This window comes from Pongo abelii, chromosome 8 (assembly GCF_028885655.2).
Source record: "Pongo abelii isolate AG06213 chromosome 8, NHGRI_mPonAbe1-v2.0_pri, whole genome shotgun sequence".
In the NCBI taxonomy this organism is placed as follows: Eukaryota; Metazoa; Chordata; class Mammalia; order Primates; family Hominidae; genus Pongo; species Pongo abelii.
Genome location: NC_071993.2, coordinates 13,613,877 through 13,634,203, shown reverse-complemented (window position 1 = coordinate 13,634,203; position 20,327 = coordinate 13,613,877). Strand labels below are relative to the sequence as shown.

At 40.4% G+C, this 20,327-nt stretch overlaps 1 protein-coding gene across 50 annotated transcripts in view; it reads left to right on the top strand.

The window, feature by feature from the left end:
• Nucleotides 1–20,327, top strand: part of BEND7 (BEN domain containing 7) — a 94,837-nt gene that overhangs the window by 35,397 nt on the left and 39,113 nt on the right. For 47 of the 50 annotated variants that reach the window (XM_054521934.1, XM_054521925.2, XM_054521932.1 and 44 more), the window contains 2 exons: nt 1,151–1,416; nt 12,816–13,041. In XM_054521934.1, the coding sequence (XP_054377909.1) occupies nt 1,151–1,416; nt 12,816–13,041 (492 nt within the window). The remainder of the gene's footprint in view (nt 1–1,150; nt 1,417–12,815; nt 13,042–20,327) is intronic. The other 3 variants (XR_008510287.2, XR_008510285.2, XR_008510286.2) reach the window with 1 other exon arrangement.

Sequence of the window (20,327 nt, the reverse complement as noted above, 5' to 3'; positions counted from 1 at the left end):
CTTTTAATATTTATGAATTGCTTTTGAATTTGGAGACAAAAATATCGGGATCAAAGTGTAAATATTCTTTATTTTCAGACTGATAAGAGGTAAGAGGAGGTGATTCATGTTTATATGCCTTTAAAGACCTTCAGTTTTCACTTGTCTTATAGGTTCATTTCTGTTGAAAAGCAGGGACATCCTATAGTCATATTTAGGAAGCTATATTAATACTTGAGGATTTAAACAATGATGCCACGTTTTCCAATTACACTTTCCAAGAGAATATTTTAAAATGGCTAGCAAACATTACTTCTCAGAGTGCACCTGTGAGAACTGTAATTTACCATCCTGGGTTTCTTTAAGTATAGAATCAGGTTGAATACTTGGTTCCTGTACTGTGTTTTTCATGTTTGGAGCTGTTTCTAGATTTCACTGATTTGCTTGACTTGTACAGAATGATATTGTTCCTTCAATTATGTGAAACCGAGGTCTAGAGAAGTAGTCTGGTCTGAGGCCATGTAGCAGGGTGCTCTGGAGGTGGTTGATGTGTGGAGAATATTTGTTTGGTGAGGAAAGATTCACTGGTCCTAATTAAGTAACTAACAGGCTTTTCCCACATGCTTACTGGTCCCTAATATAGAATCATCCCAGACTGCTTCTTTTGATCAGTCTTGCCCAAATGATCATCACTGTCTCATCTTTGTCAGTTTTGGCACCTGTAGATTATTAGGAACTGATCAGTCTAACCCCAAATGCAGTTGAAATAGTCCTGAAACAGGCTTACGAGGAAGCACAGCCGTCTCCATCTAAATTTAAATTCCGAAGTTCTCATTTATTTAAAAATGTCCTATGATTTATAAAAACCATGCTCAGGTGTTTTCTCACAGCTCATGATCCTTTCCCTGCATTGAACCCAACAGCAGTATGCTGTCACGATTCACCTGCAGTAACGCTTTCTCCCGAGTATTTTTCTGCCTTTAGGACTTGAAAGTGCTTCAGAGCCTGCGTTTAGTAACCTTTAGGTCCAGTGGTAGATTTATTTAGTGTGCTTCATCCTAGAGTTTTCCTCGTTTCAGTTTCAGTTTGTAGATCACATGGATAGACCGGAGATAAGTTTTCCTAAGTCAGACACACGTACCTGTACCGTATTTTTGTTTATTATTTGCAGTTGGAACTCAGAACAGACAACAACCCCCAATTTCTCTTATATGCTCCCAGCGAACTGCTGTCTCACGAAAGAGAAATAAAAAGAAAAAAGTGCCCCCAAAGACTGTGGAACCTCTTACTGTGAAACAGAAGCCCAGTGGGTCAGAGATGGAGAAAAAGGCGGTGGTGGCCTCTGAGCTATCTGCTCTCCAGGCAGCCGAGCACACCTCCCCGGAGGAGAGCCGCGTTCTAGGATTCGGCATTGTTCTGGAATCACCTTCCTCAGATGTAAGTTGCCGTTTTCTGGCTGCTGACTCTAATGCTATGTAACTTTCAGGAATTTTATAGTATTTATAGATTTCCCTTTTGACAACTAGAGAAACTTGCAGAATATATGTGAGAAAGAAGAAGACTGGTAATAATTTTCTTGTCTGGAGTTTTCTTTTCTGAAAATGTTATGCCTTATTTATTTAGACAGGTTTCCAGTCTTTGTCTCCGAAAGGAGGAGGGTGATGGCATAAATAATCTGCTCACTAATTTCTTTTGCATTTTTAATTTTGCAGTGGCAGTTTTCAATTTCCTTAGTTTAGAGACCTAAAAGAATATAATTAAATCCTTTGTAGATGGGCATAAATGAACAGGACCATACAGATAAGGTCACACCTTTCTGGAAACACAAACTAATAATAAAAAAGGAGCAGTCGTGCTAATTCTATTTTATAGATGCAAGCCACACCGCTAATTAGGTGGCAGTGCCATGCCATTTACTCCGTGTAATGATAGGTTAATGCTCTGCAAAGGTTTTTCTATTTTAATATCATAGCCAGAATGTTGCCGCAGTCCAGAATGTTGGATGACATCCGAGATAACCATCTGACTTGCTATTTTACATTCATAGGACCATAAACGAATTTGTTTAATAGTGCACTATATTTGCAATTGCATTTCTGTTTACAGTGTCTTTCTCTAAGTATGTTTGTGTTGTGAACCTTAACTTGTTGGGAGAGTTCTTAAAATAAACAAGAATGGGGGATCTGTTCTTATCAGATTGCATAGGATGAGAATCCTGCTGCGAACTCCCGCAGGCCTGTATAGGATTGGAGGTTGGCCATACGTTTTAAACTTTAAGTAGGAAACAAATTGCTTTTTAAAAAAGTGTTCTAAAAATTTTGAAAGAAATTGTGGGAAGACAGTTTGCTGGGGTATATCCACATTGGGTTTTTAACAAAGGGAGGGGACAAAAATAATCATCTTGTGACTTTTTTAGATTGGAAAGTTGTTGGAACTTTTACCTAACTCTTGGTGTTAAAGGTTCTTTTTTTTTTTGAAATCTATAAACACTTGCTACAATTGTTAAGAAGTTCATCTAGACTAAAAATTTAATTTTAAAACATCATTAATGGTGATAACATTCTATTCTGGACCAGTCAGCTCATGCAATGATATCATATTGCTGTTGCAGCTAGGGCCCTGAGTCAAACCCCAGGTAGATCATATATTTGGAAACAGAGGTAAATTATTCCTCAACACAAAGTACATTCAGTCCTTAAATTTTCTAAGCATTTTTTTTTTTTTTTTAGACAGAGTCTCGCTGTGTCGCCCAGGCTAGAGTGTAGTGGCATGATCTCCACTCACTGCAACCTCCGCCTCTCGGGTTCAAGTAATTCTCCTACCTCAGCCTCCTGAGTAGCTGGGACTGCAGGTACTTGCCACCACCCCCGGCTAATGAAAACTCAGTTAGCTGTTGATTGTCTTGGAGGAATAACATGCTTCTAAAGAAAAGTGAGGCCAGGCACGGTGGCTTACGCCTGTAATCCCAGCACTTTGGGAGGCCAAGGTGGGCAGATCACCTGAGGTCAAGAGTTCGAGACCAGCCTGGCCAACATGGCGAAACCCATCTCTACTAAAAATACAAAAATTAGCTGGATGTGGTGGCACATGCCTATAGTCCTAACTACTCGGGAGGCTGAGGCACAAGAATCGCTTGAACCCAGGAGGCAGAGGTTGCAGTGAGCCGAGATTACACCACTGCCCTCCAGCCTAGGTGACAGAGGGAGATTCCGTCTCAAAAAACAAAAACAAAAACAAAAAAACAAAATCATAGGATTGGGCAAGTGGCCCAGTGTTGCTAGAACAGCTGTCTGGCCAGCATTGGTAAAAGTAGGGTGGGGTAAGAGAGTGAAAGTCCAGGTGAGGCCTTCAGCCTTTATCTGTGGACAGGAGGGAGCCATTGCAAGTTTCCAGTAAAGGAAGAATTGTGCCTGAATGTTAGAACCGTAGCTAGAACAGCATGCGGCTGACAGAAAGATAGAGATAGCCGGAGGAAGATGTGTGCAGCCTGCCAGGCAGGAGATCAGGAGGGCTAGACAGGAGCAGTGAGCCTGGAGAGGAGAGCATGGAGAGACATTCAGGAGGGACACGGGGACTGAGTGGGAAGTGAGCCCTGGATTCCCATCTGGGAAACTTGCTGGGTTACAGCTGCAGCTGGGACTTCAACTGAGACGTGGAGAGCAAGAGCAGTGCAGGCTTTCAGCTTTGGATGGGAAGGAAAAGTGAATTTCATATCCTCAACACGTTCGCTAGATACCTCGAGCACAGGAGAAAATTAGCACTGGAAACGATGAAAAGTGACACTGGAAACCCATGCTTTATCGCTTTTGTAAATATAAAAAACTTACAGTGTATAGAGTTCCCTTTTTGCGTTGTGACTCATAGTGTCACCCAAATGCCAATGTATATACCCATGGCACAAACATAAGGGCCCACAAGGGGCTGTCAATCATGGCAGATCAGCCACTGTCTTCAAACTGATAACAATAGTCCCTACTCAGATGCAGAAAAACACTAAGTTCTAATCAGAACCAACCAAAATGTCAAAAACGGCAGAGTGTTGTGAGCATCAAATGAGATACAGTATATGGGAAAATCCTGTAGCAGTGCCTGGCACATAAAAGGTACTCAATAAATGTTATTTGTTTAATCTGCAAAGAAGGAAACATCTGCATTTGCATTAAGCACAATATACAAAATAAACTTAGGAAACATTAAGTCTAGGACTTAGCTTTAAGGAGAGCCCCCTCCTCAATTTCACTGCAGTTTACTTGTTTTTTCCTGTTCCTCTCTACCCACCCACTCCTCGTCAAGGCTCTACTGTGATTTGAACGATCCTCCTGGATAGAACTTCCTATACTGTTTGGTAAATATTTACACGTTAATGCATCCTTCCACCCCAGCTTCTCAAGAGCACAGACTGTGATTAATAATAATAATAATAATAGTAATAGTATTCATGCGCCATCTTTGAGGTATTCTTCTTATCCGCTTTCTATGGGCAGCTTGCACAAGTTCACACAGCCAAGAAAAGTGGAGTGTGTCCCCCAACCCAGGTCTGTCATCTGCCCTTGTCCGCTGCGCAAAGGACTTGCGGGTGCCCATTCTAGCCCAATGCCCGTGCGTGACGAACACTCAGTCACTGTTGAGGGGATGATTATCATATGAAAGAACTGAAAGTTTCAGCTGTGGCTGTTGATTCTGTTTACTTGGAAGTTTCTTGGGGAGAACTTCATGGGTCAGGGAGCAGGCTCTGAGGTCAGGCTGCCTGGGTTAGACTGTCAGCTGTGTGACCCTGAGCAATGAACCTGACCCCTCCCCACTCCATTTCTCTCTGTAGAATGGGGATAGCAAGTGCTTCCCTCCTGGAATTGGCCCATTGGAGGAATTAGATGAAGTCATCCCTGTGGAGCACTTAGAACAAGGCCTGGCCCATTTTAAGCACTCAATAAATATTAGTTCTTTTTTTAACCTTAGCACTCTTACCTCAGTGTCTTTATGGGAATAAATATTTTAAAATAAAACTTATCTATATCTATCAGTGAAAAAATACACGTGAACAAATAGTGTTTTTAGAAAGAGAATAGCGTGAAATACTTCTCTTTTGGGCAGGATTATTTGACCATTTTAAAAGTAGCACATTAAATAAAATTCGAACCTCAACTATACACAGAAGCAGAAACCCAAAACTAAATTTCAGATTTAAATACAGTATTTAGGCCGGGCGCGGTGGCTCATGCCTGTAATCCCAGCACTTTGGGAGGCCAAGGCAGGCGGATCAGGAGGTCAGGAGATTGAGACCATCCTGGCCAACATTGTGAAACCTTGTCTCTACTGAAAATAAAAAAAAATAGCTGGGCGCAGTGGCGCATGCCTGTAATCCCAGCTACTTGGGAGGCTGAGGCAGGAGGATCGCTTGAACCCGGGAGTCGAAGATTGCAGTGAGCTGAGATTGCACCACTGCACTCCAGCCTGGCGACAGAGCGAGACTCCATCTCAAAAAAAAGAAAAAAATAAAATACAGTATTTAATTCTTTCTTCATGAGTTCACAACCCAATACTCTACCGATACTGAGAGGAGACAGTTGTTAATTTTTTATGGTCGCTGTTTTTCAAGATTCTATATATTGATTTGTGTTTTTCAGAGCAGATATACATGGCCTAAGTTTGTTTTGTTGTTGTTGCTTCTCGTTTCTTGTGTTTCAGCTTGGTGAAACAATCAGATTAGTTTTTAACAATATTTTAAAATAATTTTCAATAACAGGAAATGTTTTTCTATCTGTTGTAGTTACTATAGTCTCCAGTAATACTAGATTATGCCAGTTTAAAAGTTTTCAGAAGATAAATTGTGGATATTCATCAGAATATCTGTATTGGAAATCTGCTTGCTTGCTTTTTTTTTTTGTAATTGAGACAGAGTCTCGCTCTGTCGTACAGGCTGGAGTGCAGTGGCATGATCTCGGCTCACTTCCAGGGTTCAAGCAATTCTCCTGCCTCAGCCTCCTGAGTAGCTGGGACTATGGGTGCCTGCCACCATGCCCAACTAATTTTTGTGTTTTTAGTAGAGACAGGGTTTCACCAAGTTGGCCAGGCTGGTCTCGATCTCCTGGCCTCAAGTGATCCATCCGCCTCGTCCTTGCAAGGTGCTGAGATTACAGGCGTGAGCCGCCATGCCCGGCCTTGAAATCTGTTTTCTTAACACCTTCTTGGCCCAATAGATAAAGTGATCCACTGGGATCAAGTAAAGTAAACCAAGCAAATGATTTTTTAAATTTACTCATTGACACATTGAAATTGAGGCCATTGGCCAGGCGCGGTGGCTCACGCCTGTAATCCTAGAACTTTGGGAGGCTGAGGCGAGTACATCACCTGAGATCAGAAGTTCAAGACCAGCCTCATCAACATGGAGAGACTCCGTCTCTACTAAAAATATAAAATTAGCCGTGCGTGGTGGCGCATGCCTGTAATCCCAACTACTCGGGAGGCTGAGACAGGAGAATCGCTTGAACCTGGGAGGCGGAGGTTGCGGTGAGCCAAGATCACACCATTGTACTCCAGCCTGGGCAACAGAGCAAGACTCTGTCTCAAAAAAAAAAAAAAGAAATTGAGGCCGTGTATGCCTGAGAGTGTAAGTTCCAGCACAGGCTGCAGGAGTTCAGATCTTTGCTTCATCATGTATTAGCTGGATAATCTTAAACAAGTTACTTAACTTCTCTGAGCTGTAGTTTTTGCATCTGCAAACTGGGGATAATAATAGTAGCCATTTCATAGAGTGAAAATCAAATTAGAAAAAATCTGTATGATATGTGTTAGCCTAGGGCCTGGAATATAGTAAATAGCAAATACATGTTAATTATATTGCTGTTTTCCACGGCACACTGAAGTGTGTGAAATAGTCCCTGCCCTTGAAGGAGCACATAAAGGAAAATTCACAAACAGTAATTATAATAGCGTAGGATGACAGCTGTGGCGCAGGCAGTCAGGTCACCTGGGAGCCTGGATAGTCTCTCAGAGTGGACATCTTGGAGGAGCCGTTTCAGTGGCCTTAGGAGAGAAGAAGCTAAATTGCAGTGGTTAGACTCTTACATATTGTACATTTTGGCTCAAATATCTTTAGCATAAATCAAGCCCTAGTCTTCAGAGTCATTAATTTATTACCTGAAGAAGGAAAAAGCTAAAAGCGTCTCTAAAAGACGGGAATGTCTCATTATGCAAGTACATGGAGAAAATTTCAAGGGACCAAATTGTATTCTCTTCTAAAATTAAATGCTTAGCTCTACCAAAATATTGTCAACTAAAAATGTCTATAAAGAATTGGCTGTTGGATGACTTCTTGTCATTTTTATCCCATTCAACATTCACTATAGGCTATCGTGTAAATTACACCTACTTTTGGATAGGACTTTTGGCGGAGCATTTTTTGCTTAATGAAAAGAGGGCAGCCACCTTCCACTATGAGCCTTGACGTAGGACACGAGTATGCTTCTGCCCCATCCACACTGCCGCTCAGGCCCGCTATGTCCCCAGGCCACTTCTGTTCTGAGCTGCTCAACAGGAACAGCCATGCTGGTGAGCGTCTAGTCCCACACGCTCTTGTGGCTACCCTCCTCATGGGCTATGTTCTCAGCACAGCATTTAATAAATGACAGGCTGCGCATGTTGGCTCCCGCCTGTAATCCCACCACTTCGGGAGGCCAAGGCAGGAGGATTGCTTGAGGCCAAGAGTTGAGACCAGTCTGGGCAACAAAGCGAGACCCCACTCTCTACAAAATACATAAACACATACATTTTAAAAATTTGCTGGGCAGGGTAGCACATGCCTGTAATCTCAGCACTTTGGCAGGCTGAGGAGGGAGGATCACTGGAGGCCAGGAATTCAAGACCAGCGTGGGCAACATAGTGAGACTCTGTCTCTACAAAAAAAAATTTTATTTAAATTAACTGGCCACACACTTGTAGCCCAAGCTACTCAGGAGGTTGAGGTGAGAGGATCACTTGAACCCAGGAGTTGGAGGCTGCAGTGAGCTGTGATCCCACCACTGTACCCCAGTTTGGGCACCAGGTTGAGATCCTGTCTCTAAAAAATAAAAATAAAATGTAAAAATAGAAAATAAATGATAATAGTGATTCTTGCTATGTCCACCTGGGGCAGACCTGAGTTACAGGAACATTTAGTTTTTATCAGACAGAAGCATATCACATTTATGAGCAAAATTAAATCAATTATGGGGGAGGTTTGTGTTTTAAAATTTCTTTTCTTAAACTGAAGCACATTTTCCTCAAAATACATCTAATATACTACGAAATAAACACAAGAACAAAAGATCATTGTATATAGTGGTATGGACATAGACTAAATTCACACCCTTTAAGCACTCTTATGAATCCTGTTATAGGCTTTTCAGCCCCAAATCAGTTAGTCTTGTTCAGCAGGATCCTGCCTCTTCGTCTGTAGTTTTCTTTCAGCTTTTGGTCCTGAGCCAGCCTGAGACTGACCAGCCAGCCCAGCCCCCCAAATCCCCACCAGCATATGACCTCGTCCAAACAGCCCTGTGCACGTGCCTGCAAAGGTGACCCTATAGAATACACAGAATCTGCACACTATTAATCTGCCATTGAAAATCTGGGGTTAATGCCCAGCATGATTATTTGTGCGCTTCTTTTAACCAGTGACCACATGTAGCTTTTTATGTATCTTACTGTAATTTACTTATTAATACCTTACTAATACCTTCTATAAAATAGCCTATGGTAGAAATAGTCCCTCGGTGGTTAACTAGCATGATCTCCTAAAAATTGTCTTGCTTTGTATTCTTTCGATTATACAGGGGCGTCACGTGATGTGCTCATGGGGACTTGGGAGTGTAACGGTGCAGAGGAGTAGGGAAGGAGCATCTTCATTTACCTAGTTAGGAGATTCCCCAGCCAAACTAGATCTTAACCCCAGCTACTTCTAAGCAAAGGGAGACCACAGTTGAAATGCAAAGAAACAAATTCGTGGAAGTCCACAGGCCTGGATCCAGGACATTTTCAAGAGTGTTGGTGACTGTGTATGCAGTGTTTGCCTCCAGAACTTCACCTAGTGTGAGATGAATAAGGAAAAGTCAGCATTTGATACACTGTTGTACTAAGTGGCCAAGGTGCCTAAAATAGGCAGGACGTAGATGAAAATCCAAATTTATAGTGGAAATTCAGACTCCCAACTCTTAAAATGATGACTCTAAGTGTCTTAAATCCTGCCCCAACTTTAGTTGTTATTTTGAACTGTTCGTTTAGACGTCATCATTTAAAAATTGTATTACTTCAGTAATCACTAAAATCTGTAAATTAACATATTTGCTTTCTATTTTGGCTTGAGTATCAAATTGTGAATCTGTCAAGAGAAGTCTAGTTTTCAAAATGATATTCATTTGGAAGAGTGTTGGTTTGTGTCATAGCTATCAGTAAGTAGAGAGATCTCATTTAAACTAGAGCCAGTAAACTAAGAGATTTCAATGATACAATTAAAGAAAGAGCTTTATCCTGTTTTTAAATATATGTACAAAGATGTGGATCATTATGTGATAGTAATCCACTGTGATTATATTTATCAAATGGAGGAAATAAAAAGATTTCGTAGTGAACATGTGAGATTAGTGAACGTCATCTTTTCTTCATGTTTCAGAAAACAAAGCTGCCCTCTTTTGTTCTTTTAAGGCGTTGTTGCCTTGCGGCACCTGGCACACGTAGATAGCATTGGCGCTCGTTCACTTCTGGCTCAGAAATCTGAATAGGAGACAGGCTGAGAAAAACAGGAAGGACAGAGCCTAGTCACCTGTGCCCCGGCTGCCGCTGCCACCACCGCCTCCACTAATCAGACTACTTCCTCCTTTGTAAAGTGCTTGCAAGGGGGTGAATTCATGTTCCTTGATCTGGAAAGAACAGTTCAAAATAACAGTATTTGGCAGTGGAAAGTGGAATGGAAAGCAGTGACAGCGTCTGCATGGGAAGTCTCTTAGCTCTGCAGAAACCTCCAGATACTTAGTTGTTAGGAGTTGTGGCAGATACCAGAAACAGCGGCTGTACCTATCTCTTGAATCCTACCTTCAAGATCCTGTTAAAACACTGTCCTATCCCCTCCTGAGCCCCAAGAGCCCCCTTCCTCCCGCACCCCCAGCAGCCAAGTCCTGCCTGATGCTGTCTCAGACAGTACTTGCTCTGTTCTCTCTCATGTTTTATCACGTTCGACTTTATAGGATAGGTATTTGTGCATATTTCTTGCCTGCAGAACCAGCCTTCAGATTCCTACACATGGAGGGGGCTCAGTGAATAGGTATTGAAACAGCTGGGTCACTGTTCTCCAGGTCACCCAACTCCTGCAGGTACCACATGAACTGTTAGAAGACACAGGTGTGCTGAGCACAGCGTGACAAACTTTCAAACCCACTTTCTTTATACAGGGATAAAAGATCTGTGAATCAACACCAGTCATTTTAAATGAATTCTTACATATTGTTTTGTTTATTCTGACAAATATCTATTGGGCAGTCAATGGGTGTTTGACACTCCAAATACAAGAGTCCTCATCCCAGTGACAAATGCAAACTCCCAGCTAAGCAAATGCTGCGTGAAAAGTGCTGTAAACAGAGTTCTTAGAAAATAGTATGAGCACATGAAGAAAGGAGTGGCCAGTTCCGCCTGGTAGCTCATTCAGGTCAGTGTTTTTCAAACTGGGGTCCATGTTCACAGGATGAATCAAAGGGGAAGTCTCAGAGGTCAGTGTTTTAAGTACCTGTTTAATGGCATCAGAATCAAACTGAGATTATATGAGTAACTAGTGTCCTTCCCCTTCCTCTCTTGCCATTAAGAGCGTCTGAACCACCCTAGACCCTCAAATAGCTGTGAGTAGCTGCTTCTGTAAGATAAACTTGGATTTTTTTTTTAATGGCTTTCAAATGATACAGGAGCACTTTGCAAAAATCCAAGATCAGTTCATTTAGAACAAAAGTTCTAAATGCAGCATAGGATGTGCAAAATAAAACTCTGGTTATGAATAAAACTTCATTTTAAATTATGATGGTAAAATTCTTTCAATCCTAATAGTGTCTACATTGAATCATTCAACAAAGACTTATTGAGTGCCTGGTATGTACCACCTCTGTTCTGGGAACTAGGGATGCAGCCTCCAGCTCAGACAACCTCCTCTGGAGACCTGGAACCAGCAAGCAGCAAGATGCAGAAGTTAAGGGGAAAACCTGACAGTATGGCTGTGTATGGTGATATTCACCAAACATTCAGAGACCAAACATGGAATGGCAAAGTGAAGCAGAAGCGTGAGATGACTTTCTGGATATTCCAGTTAAAAGTTCTATTTTGGAGGGACCAGGACCAAACTCCTTCCTGTGTCATCCAAAGAATTTAAGCTATGCTCTGAGCCCTGTTTACTTTGACCATAGGTGGGGTGGCATGTTGAAAAGTGATAGGACAAAAACAAAAATAACCATTCTTACTATCCAGGAGAGAAATTAATCCTGGATCCTCACATTTCTGATGTGATTTAGAAACTGCAAAGCAGGGCCAGTTTTGCAGAGTGATGAATAGGAGATCTAAGAATCAGCTTTGACAGCATGTCTTAATTCAGTGAGGTTTTCTTCAGACTTTTTTCCTAACAACAGTGTACCAATTGCATTTCTTCATATTAAAGTTATTATTTTACAGCTACCATGTCATAACCAACAATCAAGTAAATGACTTGGTAGTGCAGGTTATGACTAATGAACTTTCGTCTATTCCATGAGAAGTTATGGAGCGCCTGCTATATGCCAGATCCTAGAGATACAAAGTCTGAGCTTCAGGATCAGGGAGGGCTGCGATCTAACAAATAATTCTAATACAGTGTAAGAAATAGAATCATATGTCTGCTAAATGAACAGCAGGAACAGAGAGTTGTAGCCACCTCCATGGCAGGAAGGAGTTAGGAGATCAGTTCATTTGGAAGGCTTTGTAAAGGAAAGGGTGTGCACTGGGTTGAAAGATTCAAAGGTGAGTTGTAAACCTCATGGCGTGCTGTTGGAGAAGGCGTGCTGAGCGCCGAGCGTGTGCGATAGCATCCAAGTTGAAAGGCACCTTGGACGTCTTCTGATTCCATATCCCAGTCAGGATGTCCCTGCCAGGGAAGCAGTGTGCTAGCACATTGGTTTTCCAAGGGTGATCTGGGACATAGTTTCATGTTTTCCTCCCAAAATTAGGGATGGGGAGTGGATTTAAACTGCCTGGGAAACCTGCTCATCATTTTTACTTATTTTACGTATTAGTTTACAAAAGTTTTCCTTGGGGGAAAAAAATAGCTCCGCAGCTAAAAGCCACTGGCATAGCAGGAGGAGCCAGGGGCCTTCTGGGTTAGCCCCGTATCTGTGTCCTTAGGGGAAAGAAATTAAGTTATTTAGTGTATGAGAAAGTGATCTGTAACTGTACTGCACTGAGCACATTTGAATTATTTCTCAATCTTTTTTTTTTTATGATCTCTTTGGGCCTTAGTTCCTTTGTTTACAAAATGAGGATATTTCATCCAGAAGTCTCAACTCCCTGTTAGCTCTAGAATGATAGGATTTTGTGGTTATCCAGCCTTCTCTCGGCTATTTTCTTTCCATTGCTTTTGACAAGGCTCAATATTGGAATTAGAGCATCTTGTTTCGTAAGTTATAACTAGTCCTTGGTTTTATAAATAGCAGATCCTGGCACACAAAGAAAGCCAAGAGTGTTTTCATTTGTAGGATATGTACATTTCAGTAGCTAGTGATGTTTTTTTGTTGCTCATGTACCCAAAGTCAAATGCTTCAAATCTTGCTTTTAATGAAATATTTGTGTTCTTTTGGTAGCCAGAAGTACAACTTGCTGAAGGCTTTGACGTGTTTATGCCTAAATCTCAGCTGGACTCTATATTGTCAAACTACACTCGCTCAGGAAGCCTTCTGTTTAGAAAACTGGTGTGTGCGTTTTTTGATGACAAGACTTTGGCTAACTCCTTACCCAATGGGAAGAGGAAAAGAGGACTCAATGACAACCGGAAAGGACTAGACCAAAATATTGTGGGTGCAATAAAAGGTTGGTCTGCATCATTTCATTTTGTGGGTTCTTCGTTGAGCTTTGCCTTCATTCCGTAACGTTGCACCTGAAATTGTAGTAAACTGACTAGTGGCCAGTTTCATTTGCCGTTGGCAATTTAGCCGTTCACATGGCTTTCGGGTGTGAGCTCTGTAATTCACCACCCCAAATACCACTTGAATTCATTATTCAAGGTAATGTTAATTTGTTAAAATAACAATTTAAGAGCCAGTTTGATCTGCTGCAGAACCAAAAAGAAGTTTTTTCTTGACTTTGAAAATGCAGGTAATTTGTAATTTCTAACTAAGAGCTTCCTCAAAATATGACTTCAACTTAAAGTTTTAGTATGAGAATAAAGCTATGATGCTTTAAAAAAAAAAAAAAAGATAAAGTAAAATGGTTCTCTCCAAAGTTGAGAGTTGCTTTACCAGGTTGTTGCTTCTAAAGACATTTTAAATCTAAGTGACCTTACTGTGACATCAAACCCTGTGCGTCCCCACACGTGCCTGGCCCGCTCTTGTCTCTCTTGTTTTGTGCCATGGAGTCATGCCAGCTCCATGCAGAGACCACTATGGGTCTCTCCCCCTTACCTCCTTTGAGCATGCATCTGTATTCCACTGCACTACGATGACCATGCCCGGGCACGTGGGAGCACCTCTGCATTTATATCCAGTGCCACATCCTAAACCTACTTCTCTTAACTTTAAAATGTCCATATTCAGCAATCTGATGAATGTGACTTTAGGAAATAGAAGTACTTAGTTCTTACCGAAAAGAACATAAACCAAGTCTCAAATCTAAACACAACTCCATGAAAATGAGACTCTGAATCAGGCCTTGCTTAAAACTGGAATAACGGATAGGGGTGCTGTGCTTCCTAGCTCAGTTCCTGCATTGTTCAGTTGTGACGTGGGACTGACTCAGAGGGCCTTCTCTGCCCCCTTCTGTTCCCCATTATCTGGCAAAATGAGTAAATGAATTCAATAGTGTTTAAAGGATGCTTGAAAGTCCACAATTAACTTTATAAAATAATACGGTATTTAAATGGAACTAGCAAGTACCAAGCACCCTTTGTTCATGGCCAGAAGGACATAAGCCTTCATTAACAGAGAATTTCTCATGTTCAATCAGAATTTTTTCACTTAAAGTGACAGTTGAGTTGTATTAAATACGAAAAGCTACAGAGATATCACAAACTGTGCCATTTCTGAAAAGAATGATTCAGCCTGAAGTGACACTACAAACAACATGACAGAATTTGAAAAATGGTCAATGATGTAAGTAGGACTTCCTGAAGTGAGGAAGGGTCCCTTCTCAAAACAGGAAGGTCAAGGCTACTGGTACTTTTCTGAAATGCAGCGAGGAATTGTTTTAATTTTCTTTTTTTCCCCCAGGGCAGCATATTAATATTATGAAAGCATTTGGAAATTAGGGAACCATAAATGACCATAGTCCATTTTAATGACAGTAGAAGAGTCATCCTAATAATAGTAAAGAAATAGATCGTGACAAGTGGATCGATGTGGGTTTCTTCTGCCACTTTCCATCTAGACTAGACATCATGCAAGAGTTTGAAAAAGTATATTACAGGCCGGGCGCGGTGGCTCAAACCTGTAATCCCTGCACTTTGGGAGGCCAAGGCGGGTGAATCACTGCAGGTCAGGAGTTCAAGACCAGCCTGGCCAACATGGTGAAACCCCGTCTCTACTAAAAATTAAAAAAAATTAGCTGGGCGTGATGATGCACACCTGTAGTCCCAGCTACTTGGGAGGCTGAGGCAGGAGAATCACTTGAACCTGGGAGGCGGAGGCTGCAGTAAGCTGAGATCGCACCACTGCACTCCAGCCTGGGCAACAGGGCCAGACTTGGTCTCAAAAAAAAAAAGAAAAAAGTATATTACAAATAGAGGACACATCTTCATTTCCTTCACTGCTGTACTCTATAAAAATGGCAAATGAGGTCTTTGCTCCCAATATATAATAGATTATTCTAATTGAAGAACTTGAAATTTCCATACACTTTTATTATTGAATTAAATCTATTAAAATTCTGTAATAACGACCCAGTAACTTTAAAACAGATGGAAATCCCATAAGCCACCAACAACCTAAATCAACAAATAGTTTATCTATTTGCAGTGTTTTTATTTGCAGTGTTTATTCATAGACATATATTTTGATTTTGATTTTTTTCCTGATTGCAAAATAATATTTATTTTAAAATGTAAATGATTTAAAATATATTGAAAACAAAAAGGCCACCCTAATCTCACTCTTACTAGATTATGGTGTACATTCTACCATTTTTATTCAAATGTGAATGTGGTATCAGATTTGACTTTTATAAGAACTTTCCATTCATTCTGGCTAGTCAACATTTCTACCTGACTTATTCTGATAATTTCTTGTAAGTTTCTTAAGGACACGCTTTATCTTAAATATGTGTTTATTACCTGTTGCTCTTGAAAGAGTTCAGGAGATGCTACCTTAAGAAATGCTGCTTTGGTGTGCAGGTTATTTCAAATTGTGGGCACTTGGGGAACGGCAGATGCAGGGAGTGGCTCTCTCTGAACTCCGTTATCTGCCCAAAGACTGATCCTCCAAAGAGAACTCAGTTGTGAACTCCCTCCCTGGAAGTGCCATGAACCAGGGGAATTAACTCCGATCACAGGAGAGGACACTGGAGGTGACACCACACCCAGAGAGACTTTGTCACGGGCTGTCACCTGTTCTTCTGAGGGCCTCATTCATCATTCCCCAAAACCATTTACGCTCCCCTAATTTGTCTGCTCCATCCTCCCTCCCCTCTCCTCTATAAAGAGGGTATATATGCTTCTAGATGTCACTTTTCTTTCCTGCGGTGCCCCTGTGTACCTTAAAAATGTGTACTTTTCTCTTGTTATCTGCAGTCGGTTTATTTCATAGACTCGACTGAACCCTACCCTGCACACATGTTGAGAGCTTCACACAGACCAGGATTTCCATCAATGCACGTGGGATGAGTGAAGAGGCATAGGTTTTTATTTTTCATCTTGACTTTGATGTTAATTTATTGACATAATGGGTCTAGTACTAAACATCCATCCTCACATCTTCTTGAATAACTAATCTGGAATGACTGACATTAAAACATTGTTGTAAATTTCTACCAGTTAATAAAATGCCAATGAAAGCTAAAACATAGAAACCAAAATTGAATATAAATTTGAATACAATTCTCTTAACTTCTTAATACATTTTTCTTTACTATATTTTCCTTAGTTAAAAGTGGGTTAACCCACATATTACAATACAAAGCGATTTTCAGAAGTAGCTATTAATTGAAGGTCTTTTTTTCTTCTTTTTTTTTGCTATTGGTAGAGATTTTTTTAAAAATTTCCCTAACCTGAGCCTTTCAAATCTGAGTACTATGAGAAAGTGATAAAATGGTTTCTTTATGCATAATAGTGTCAAGGCTATCCTTGCTATTATTGCTGTCTACCACCCCTTGGAGATGATTTTGTAAATATTAAATATACAGTCTTTCTTACTCAGTCTCTTGTGGGATAATGTCCCAATAGTGTATTAATTTGAAAAGTCCTGTAATCTAGGAACATATGAAGACGGGCTAATTTTACAAAACCTCAGAAATGAAAATAACAGTAGGAGTTCAATTTTGTTTCAAACAGAACTGATTATTAGAGTGGTTAAAACAACAATGGGAAAAAAATGAATGAAAATCTATAAAATGCTTATAAGTCAGCTGAGTAGGTTGCGAAAATTTTCTCCCATTTTGTAGGTTGCCTGTTCACTCTGATGGTAGTTTCTTTTGCTGTGCAGAAGCTCTTTAGTTTAATTAGATCTCATTTGTCAATTTTGGCTTTTGTTGCCATTGCTTTTGGTGTTTTAGACATGAAGTCCTTGCCCATGCCTATGTCCTGAATGGTAATGCCTAGGTTTTCTTCTAGGGTTTTTATGGTTTTAGGTCTAACGTTTAAGTCTTTAATCCATCTTGAATTGATTTTTGTATAAGGTGTAAGGAAGGAATCCGGTTTCAGCTTTCTACATATGGCTAGCCAGTTTTCCCAGCACCATTTATTAAATAGGGAATCCTTTCCCCATTGCTTGTTTTTCTCAGGTTTGTCAAAGATCAGATAGTTGTAGATATGCGGCGTTATTTCTGAGGGCTCTGTTCTGTTCCATTGATCTATATCTCTGTTTTGGTACCAGTACCATGCTGTTTTGGTTACTGTAGACTTGTAGTATAGTTTGAAGTCAGGTAGCATGATGCCTCCAGCTTTGTTCTTTTGGCTTAGGATTGACTTGGCGATGCGGGCTCTTTTTTGGTTCCATATGAACTTTAAAGTAGTTTTTTCCAATTCTGTGAAGAAAGTCATTGGTAGCTTGATGGGGATGGCATTGAATCTATAAATTATCTTGGGCAGTATGGCCATTTTCACAATATTGATTCTTCCTACCCATGAGCATGGAATGTTCTTCCATTTGTTTGTATCCTCTTTTATTTCATTGAGCAGTGATTTGTAGTTCTCCTTGAAGAGGTCCTTCATGTCCCTTGTAAGTTGGATTCCTAAGTATTTTATTCTCTTTGGAGCAATTGTGAATGGGAGTTCACTCATGATTTGGCTCTCTGTTTGTCTGTTATTGGTGTATAAGAATGCTTGTGATTTTTGTACATTGATTTTGTATCCTGAGATTTTGCTGAAGTTGCTTATCAGTTTAAGGAGATTTTGGGCTGAGACAGTGGGGTTTTCTAGATATACAATCATGTCATCTGCAAACAGGGACAATTTGACTTCCTCTTTTCCTAATTGAATACCCTTTATTTCCTTCTCCTGCCTAATTGCCCTGGCCAGAACTTCCAACACTATGTTGAATAGGAGTGGTGAGAGAGGGCATCCCTGTCTTGTGCCAGTTTTCAAAGGGAATGCTTCCAGTTTTTGCCCATTCAGTATGATACTGGCTGTGGGTTTGTCATAGATAGCTCTTATTATTTTGAGATACATCCCATCAGTGCCTAATTTATTGAGAGTTTTTAGCATGAAGGGTTGTTGAATTTTGTCAAAGGCCTTTTCTGCATCTATTGAGATAATCATGTGGTTTTTGTCTTTTGTTCTGTTTATATGCTGGATTACATTTATTGATTTGCATATATTGAAACAGCCTTGCATCCCAGGGATGAAGCCCACTTGATCATGGTGGATAAGCTTTTTGATGTGCTGCTGGATTTGGTTTGCCAGTATTTTATTGAGGATTTTTGCATCAATGTTCATCAAGGATATTGGTCTAAAATTCTCTTTTTTTGTTGTGTCTTTGCCCGGCTTTGGTATCAGGATGATGCTGGCCTCATAAAATGAGTTAGGGAGTATTCCCTCTTTTTCTGTTGATTGGAATAGTTTCACAAGGAATGGTATCAGTTCCTCCTTGTACCTCTGGTAGAATTCGGCTGTGAATCCATCTGGTCCTGGACTCTTTTTGGTTGGTAAGCTATTGATTATTACCACAATTTCAGAGCCTGTTATTTATTGGTCTATTCAGAGATTCAACTTCTTCCTGGTTTAGGGCTAATATCCAGAATCTACAATGAACTCAAACAAATTTACAAGAAAAAAACAAACAACCCTATCAAAAAGTGGGCAAAGGACATGAACAGACACTTCTCAAAACAAGACATTTATGCAGCCAAAAAACACATGAAAAAATGCTCACCATCACTGGCCATCAGAGAAATGCAAATCAAAACCACAATGAGATACCATCTCACACCAGTTAGAATGGCAATCATTAAAAAGTCAGGAAACAACAGGTGCTGGAGAGGATGTGGAGAAATAGGAACACTTTTACACTGTTGGTGGGACTGTAAACTAGTTCAACCCTTGTGGAAGTCAGTGTGGTGATTCCTCAGGGATCTAGAACTAGAAATCCCATTTGACCCAGCCATCCCATTACTGGGTATATACCCAAAGGACTATAAATCATGCTGCTATAAAGACACATGCACATGTATGTTTATTGCGGCACTATTGACAATAGCAAAGACTTGGAACCAACCCAAATGTCCAACAATGATAGACTGGATTAAGAAAATGTGGCACATATACACCATGGAATACTATGCAGCCATAAAAAATGATGAGTTCATGTCCTTTGTAGGGACATGGATGAAATTGGAAGTCATGATTCTCAGTAAACTATCGCAAGAACAAAAAACCAAACACTGCATGTTCTCACTCATAGGTGGGAATTGAACAATGAGAACACATGGACACAGGAAGGGGAACATCACACTCTGGGGACTGTTGTGGGGTGGGGGGGAGGGGGGAGGGATAGTTTTAGGAGATATACCTAATGCTAAATGACGAGTTAATGGGTGCAGCACACCAGCATGGCACATGTATACATATGTAACTAACCTGCACATTGTGCACATGTACCCTAAAACTTAAAGTATAATAATAATAAAATTTAAAAAAAATTCTTATAAGTAGGAACAGAAATGGACTGAATAAAAGTTTGTTTTGGGTATTATTAACAAAGCTTTTTGTAGTGGTAATTAATATTCCCCATGACAGTATCTTAAAAATAAAATATAAGCCTCTTTTGTAGAGATTGTATTTTTTACATAATCTTATCTGTCTTGTGGTGACTAACACTTAATGATAATTTGTTTAAAATGTATTGATAAGTATGACTGAAGGTGTTGCTGATGAAAGAGTTTTTAATTAGAAACATTCACCTAAGCATTTTGAATTTAAGAAGAAACAGCTTATGATCTTACCAAGTAGAGTCTTAGGTTTTAGTGCTGGGGATAAAGCTTAGTATCTTGGATTTGATTCAGAATTGATGTTATAGCCAGAGTGGAGGTTAGTACCCAGGTATGTTTTCCTTACCTGCTGAGGCTAGAATTGGTCCACATCTAGTTCTTGCTGTGATATACTCGGTAGACCATGCAGAATTAACATGGTTAGAGTTGTCTAAATATGATAGGATCTTTGAATCCCTGAATGCTCTTCAGAAAATGCAGTTGCAATAAAGCAATTTTTAGAGCCCCCATTGTAGGATTTTTAATTCAACTTCATAGTGATTAGTTGAGAAAGTTTTATTACTATTAAACTGTCCTGGAGTCCTGAATCTTCTTGCATTCAGTGGAAATTACATAGGCATGTCAAGTGAAGACCTTGTTGGGGATTCTTAGTTCACGCCACACAGCACAGACTGCCGCTCTCCTGAGAGGCCAGCCTTGATGGTCTGTCAGGACAGCCACAGGTATCAGAACTTCTCTGGGAAGGA